Here is a 6,386-nt window from a genome sequence, read left to right as displayed (position 1 = left end):
GTTCACAAAATAGAGAGGTGTGGGAATCCAACAAAGGTTGTAGGGATCGCCCCATTTCATTAGAAGACATTGCATTGTGAAAGGGAGAGATTTTCTCTTTGTTAAGTTTATATGTTTTCTATGCTATTGTGCCTTTTCTCCAAAATTTGTGATGCTATAATTGTATGGATTGATATTATGGGTAGATTTCCACTACTTTCAGACATCCTATTGCCACCAAGATGATAGGCAAGATATGTGGATGCACTTTGAGGTGGAAACAATCTTGAAGCAATAGTATCATCACATTACAAGTACCTAAATACATGGGGAGGTAACTATAATTTTCTTAAGTCATTGTTTTTTAAGCATCTAAATCTTGTTCTTGATGCTAACATATATGATGTCTAGCATGTACATACACAAGGTAATTAAGAGGGAGAGAAGGAGATTAGATATGATTAGGAGCTAGATGTGAGGAGTGTAGATCTAAGAAAGAGAAGAGACAGCTAATTAATTGACGAGGCATGTGGCTTTCTAGTGTCACCTTTGTGTACAATCCATATATCTTAGGTTATAGTTAATTTTTTTGTGATTCAAGACAAAGTCTAGCTTCCAAATTATTTGCACACTTGTGCATCTCCATAAATGGACAAACAATATTGTTTGGCAAATCTTGTTATTTTTTCATATTGTGCAATTTGTTTTAGCCTTGTACTATTGCTCAATGTCTTGTTGCATATGAAATTGCATGGGTCATGTCATTTTGTAAGTTGATTTGAATTTTTATGATGTAGTTTTTGTAATAAACAATACTCAACATGCATACATGTAGAAATTGAGAAAAAAAAGAAAGGGACTTACTAGTTTAATTGTAGCTCAAAATGGAGCTATAGTTATGTAATGAGTAGGTCCTTGGTTTGTGGTCTAGTGTAATGTAATGTATTCTAAAGCTACATCCATGTCAAATGGATGGAGACAATGTTTTATAGGTTCTCATTCGTGAGCCCTTGCATTTCTTTTCTATAGATGCATTGATATATTATGCATCAAAGAATAGCCATTGAAAGCCTAAGTTGTCATGTGGATAACATGATTGTTTGTATGTTTGTTCATATATGCTTGATATTAGGGACACATAAGCCAACATAGATATAGCAACGCTTACTTGATGGATTCGTGTTGAAGCTTATAAAGACACATTTTCCAATGGCAAGAACCAATAAATCTAACTAATCATAAAGATTTCACAAAAACCCTTCGTATTTTCTCAATTGTAGTAGTGACAATTATGCTTTTTCATATGTGGTTACAACTATTGTATACAAAAGTTACTTGAAGAAACTAATATCCTTTGTATTGGGCCATTCGCCCTCCACTCTAATAATCATGAAAACGCCAAGCACTTCAAGGGTAAAATATACTTTGTTGCATATCTATTCGTGAATTATAAACTCAAATTCTCAATGTGATAGGTTCATGGAGAGGAAGACCCTAAACTCCCCAACAAAGAAAAAACACACATGTTAAAAGTTCATGGAACGGGCGTCTGCACTAACACAATTATCCCTCATCGATGGAATGATTGCACTCGTATTGTCTACACAAAGTCGTTCAGGATGTTCGATATTTGAGCATGCAGCTGGGTAAAGCCACTGAACATGTATGCTGACGTTTCCCCGTCCTATAACGTTCAACGGAAAGCAGAATGAGGGTTACGTGCATCATCGTTGATGAATATGACTTGCATGCGGCCTCAGCTGAACAATGACGGGGCTGAAACCACGAGATCCTAATTAATGGAAAGCGAGTTGGGCGAGTGTAACTTTCGGGCGAACGTCGTCCGGCTCTCATGAACGATCTCGTTATTATTATGCCTCGCCCATTTCTCAAAACGAACCCAACAACAAACTAATTATACACGCGCGCGCCTCCATTCCATTGATTAAACTTGAACTAATGCACCGCACATTTGATCATTCACGAATGCATACATCCACATTCTGCTTTCGATAACCACCTCTCTTCCCCTTCCATGGCGCTTTTCTGAACTAGTATCTCTGTTCTTGCAATGATGATCACCCAATCTCTGCCTTGTACAAATGAGATCGGGACCATCGAATCATTGATGTCTATATTCGTATATACACCTTCTTGAATAATCGGCAGTAATAATATTGGGCGTGATCCATGGATCAGCATTCCCGTTCGATTGTCTCAATATCGATGTGACTGCCTGCATATATACTGTATACAAGTGGGGCGTATATTATGCCTGCAATTGGCAAAATATCACCCTGTATTGAGTTGCTCTTGATCTCAAATTCGCATCACGTAACTTGGCGACGTCTCTTCTGCAAGATGGTGGATTGTTATATGCATGCACAAGATGCTTAGTGTACGCATGATTCTATATTGCAGATCATGGCCAGTTCTGATCTCGGCCCTGATCCTCTGCCTAGTCCTCATGAGCCGTTGGACCACAATAGAGGCAGCTTTACGCAATGCAATGGAAGCATGGACTCTGCAGATCTTATTGCCAATAGCCAAAATGATGGAGCGTATTGCAATAATATTGACTTTGCTGATCAAGGCTCTTTCAGTACCTCTAATTCATATTCAAGCAAACGAGAGTGTGATTACATGGACGAGGCTAATATTTCATGGATATATAGTTACAACGATGTAGATGGAACAGGAGGATGCGTCACTTCACATTGGGCTGCCAACATCGGCCCCAATATCGTTGTCGGAACGCATCCAGAGCTTAGCCTGATTAAGCAGTCATCAGTAACCCATGACAGCATTGATGGCACCATTAATGAGTTCAATGCTGACGATGCACTCCATAGCTGCGTGCAGTTCAAGCATTCATACCCCCGGGGCCATTGGCGGCCTGCAGAGGATGACAAACTTAGGGAGCTGGTTGCTGAATACGGCCCTCAAAACTGGAACTTGATAGCAGAGAAGCTCCAAGGCAGATCAGGTGCAGCCAGCATCAATCCAATATATGGTTTATAAGGAGATGACGCCTAACGTGATTAACCCTAAGTTTAGTCATGATTAAGGTGTCATGCAATGATGCACTTACCCAATGTGAGCAAGTGAAAATTTAATACGAATTTCTTTGTTAATCACGAGGTTAATCACACGAAGTCTATCCTTTTCCATAATTGATTGGAAACTCTCTAGTATTCCAATGGTAGTTGCAATGTAAAGATCATTAGCTCTTGTAAGGGTGGCTTAGATTACTCTAGTGTCAACATCATGAGCTTTTACAAGGAAGCTTGGTAGTAGTGTTAACATCATGAGCTTTTTGCAAGGAAGGCAGTTGATACCTAAATTGTCGTAGTAGGGGATAAGGAATGAATAAGTTGCCCATGATCCTATGTTCATCATGTACATCCCTATTGCAACAAGCCAAGCATGTGGTAACTTACCTTGCGCATTGATAGCTAGCTTGTTATAGTGGGGATTAATTATTCACAGAAGTTCATGATACTGAAAAATATCAAAAAATCAAGGAAGCACATCCTTAGAATTTAGGTGGTCACAATAAATTTTACATGAATTGCCGTGATAATTCCCACTTTGTGAATTATGAGAACATTAGGAGCTTGTGTTGGGGAGGGATAGCAGGTTTGCATACTTGGTTAGGTTGGGAGCAAGGGATAATCAACCTAGGGTTTGATCGTAGACATAGGGGAGTTTGCATACTTGACCGGGTTAGGGGTTAATTGCCGAACTAGGATGGCCTAGGGTGGGGACTGATAGCCTCTTTTGCCATCCGCACTTGGGTAGGTATGTCTTGCTTGTTGATCACATTAGAAGGGAAAACAAGGGAAAAGAGCACGTTCTCCCACATGGGAAAATGTGAGAGAGGGGGAGAGAGAGAGACTCTTAGCATGAGGTGGTCTCCTAAGTTACCTGCTTTGACTTTTGTACTTCTTTTGTGACTAAGTCTATCTATATCTATACTACCTATCAAGAGAAGGTTTTGGAGAGGTGCCATGTGGGAGCAGTTCATGACCTTTTATTAATCTAAGATTGGAGAATTGTAAGATAGTATATATACTCGTTTTAGGAAGAGAGAGAGAGAGAGAGAGAGAGAGAGAGATGCAACTGATCTTTCATATGGTACGATGATCTATATTGCATGCAGGCAAGAGCTGCAGGTTGAGGTGGTTCAATCAGTTGGACCCCAGGATAAACAGGCGACCCTTCACAGAGGAGGAGGAGGAGCGGCTGCTTGCGGCGCACAGCTTCCACGGCAACAAGTGGGCCATGATCGCCCGCCTCTTCCCCGGCCGTACCGACAATGCCGTCAAGAACCACTGGCATGTCATCATGGCCCGCCGCGTCCGCGAGCGCGCCAGGTCGACGCCACCATCCTATCACAGCAGCTGCACCGCCCACGTCAGAAACCTCAATTACATTCAGCAGCAGCGCCATGTGGACCGGCCCCGGAAGCACTTTTTCACCACTCGCGGGACGCCACCTGGCTCAGCCATCCCGGCGGTCGTCGATCCTCATCCTCACCACCTTCTCTTCCCAGTTAATGCCGAGGCCCTCGTCCACCCCCCTCCTCCTCCTCCTTATAATTACCAGTTTCTCAATAATCCCACCTCCGATGCTCTCATGCTTATGCCCCAGCTCTCGCCATCGGCCGCCTCAATCCCCGTCCTGCAATCACATCCTAGCATCGATTCATCGTGCCCTGATCATCCTCTAATTGCTGGATCGTCGTCATCCTCTAATTCCACTTCCTCATCATCATCGCCATCGCGCCCATCGTCTACCACTCCAGCTGCAGGTAAATCTTCCGACTGTCAATCAATTCGCAGCCACGTTGTATAAGACAACTAAGAACATTTCATAAACGATTTATAACTGATCATCCCTTTTAGCAGCTGTAGTTTTTGCATACAAATTCCTATCCCTCTGCGACTCTAATTACTAGTCAGGCATATTTCTACCCTCATGTGAGGGTGGCCTTGGACTGATCTGCTTGGGGAGATTGCCCATTATTTAGGATTATTTTGTAAAATGCGGGAAATGCTCAAGACAAAATGTAGGGCTGATATTTTTCACGGTTTTGTTGGAAAGGCAATTCATTATACCCTAATCATACCCCGGCACAGAATCAATATACCCAACTTTACCATTTCTTCATGTTCTCCAACAGTACTTTTGCTTGTCTAGCTGATTGATGGATTGAACAACTGAATCAATTGCATACAAATGCGTGCAGGATTGACAGTACAAGGAACTGTGACGTATCCTAACAATATACCTCATCATCATGCAGCATTAGATCAGACGACACCTGCCGGGGGACAGCTAATGTACAGATTGATACCAGCTGTTGCAGGAGAAGTTCAAGCGGCAAATAAGGCAGCTGCTCATCATCCCAACCTGCAATTAAACACGCACATACCTCAGCATCAATATCGTCACCGATACATGCACTGGTTTCCTCATGCGACGCAAGCCTTCCAGCACCACCCCGATATAATGAAAGTGACTAATTTTGAACAGACCACGATTATCGCAGGCTCAGCCAAGAGAGAAGTAGGTATACATGCTGGAACCTCGCACATATCGCACGCAATGCCTGGCACCGATAGTATCAAAAGGTCACCGGCGCTACCGCCAGATGGAGGTATCACAGCAACGCACCACCTCGCACCCGCCTCGACAGCCCTGCTGCTACAGCCAGCTGTCAATGGATCGGCTGAGCAGTCGACACCAGCTACAGAAGTCCAAAAGATGATGGGCGTTGCCTGTCACGAGGAGACAACTATCATGCCCCACTTCATAGATTTTCTTGGAGTCGGTGTTTAGTTAACTAATGATTATTTCATTAATCCAATTAGACTAAATGAGTGAATTGACCCCCCTCTTTTACTCTATTGACGTCCCTTTAAATGTAATGCGCACGCTTCGGATCTCCACCTTATAGCACCACGTTCATCGCTCGCTACTCAAAATCACATGCGCCACTATATCTATTGCATAAATATTCTCATAGTAAACCCTGTCTTGTACCGTAAGGTGGTCATAGATTAACGTGCTCGACTCTACCCGATATACCGCGTATTGCCCTCTCTGTCTTCCACTACTACCAATGGTTTTTTATATCAAACCGTATGTGTTGCGATAAAGTTTTCAACTTAAGAGGTAAACTTACACATAACAAGTTTATACAAGGTATTGTAAGAGATGTCATTCCTTCCTCTATTAAAATGGTGGTTGCCTTTTCTTTTTACCAAAAGCTTGAATGATTTTATAAAGTACCGCTATACAAAACTTTTTTTTAAAGGACCCCTATGTTTAGAGCTTGAGAGAGAGAGAGAGAGAGCCATTACAATAAATAGACCCAATAGCGACGTTAAAAGCGATGGAAT

General features: G+C 42.3%; 1 protein-coding gene across 1 annotated transcript; it reads left to right on the top strand.

Annotated features, from left to right (window-relative positions):
- Positions 1-1,974: 1,974 nt before the first annotated feature.
- Positions 1,975-5,850, top strand: LOC148015135 (uncharacterized). Its single transcript, XM_087665279.1, has 3 exons — positions 1,975-2,965; positions 4,142-4,792; positions 5,231-5,850. Exons 1-3 carry the CDS (start codon positions 2,404-2,406, stop codon positions 5,821-5,823), a joined length of 1,806 nt encoding a protein of 601 aa, XP_087521405.1. The 5' UTR covers positions 1,975-2,403; the 3' UTR covers positions 5,824-5,850.
- The last annotated feature ends 536 nt before the right edge of the window (positions 5,851-6,386 follow it).

Source organism: Lygodium microphyllum, chromosome 24 (assembly GCF_053477565.2).
Source record: "Lygodium microphyllum isolate KBCC chromosome 24, Lygodium_microphyllum_v1.1.10, whole genome shotgun sequence".
In the NCBI taxonomy this organism is placed as follows: Eukaryota; Viridiplantae; Streptophyta; class Polypodiopsida; order Schizaeales; family Lygodiaceae; genus Lygodium; species Lygodium microphyllum.
Note: the sequence above shows the minus strand (reverse complement) of the source record. Positions and strands in the feature narration are given on the sequence as shown.

Excerpts from the sequence above, each read along its gene's own strand:
- LOC148015135 (XM_087665279.1), top strand. The coding sequence starts at position 2,404 with ATGGCCAGTTCTGATCTCGGCCCTGATCCTCTGCCTAGTCCTCATGAG. Across the intron at positions 2,966-4,141 it reads GAAGCTCCAAGGCAGATCAG|GCAAGAGCTGCAGGTTGAGG; the intron begins GTGCAGCCAGCA and ends TATTGCATGCAG. Across the intron at positions 4,793-5,230 it reads GTCTACCACTCCAGCTGCAG|GATTGACAGTACAAGGAACT; the intron begins GTAAATCTTCCG and ends AAATGCGTGCAG.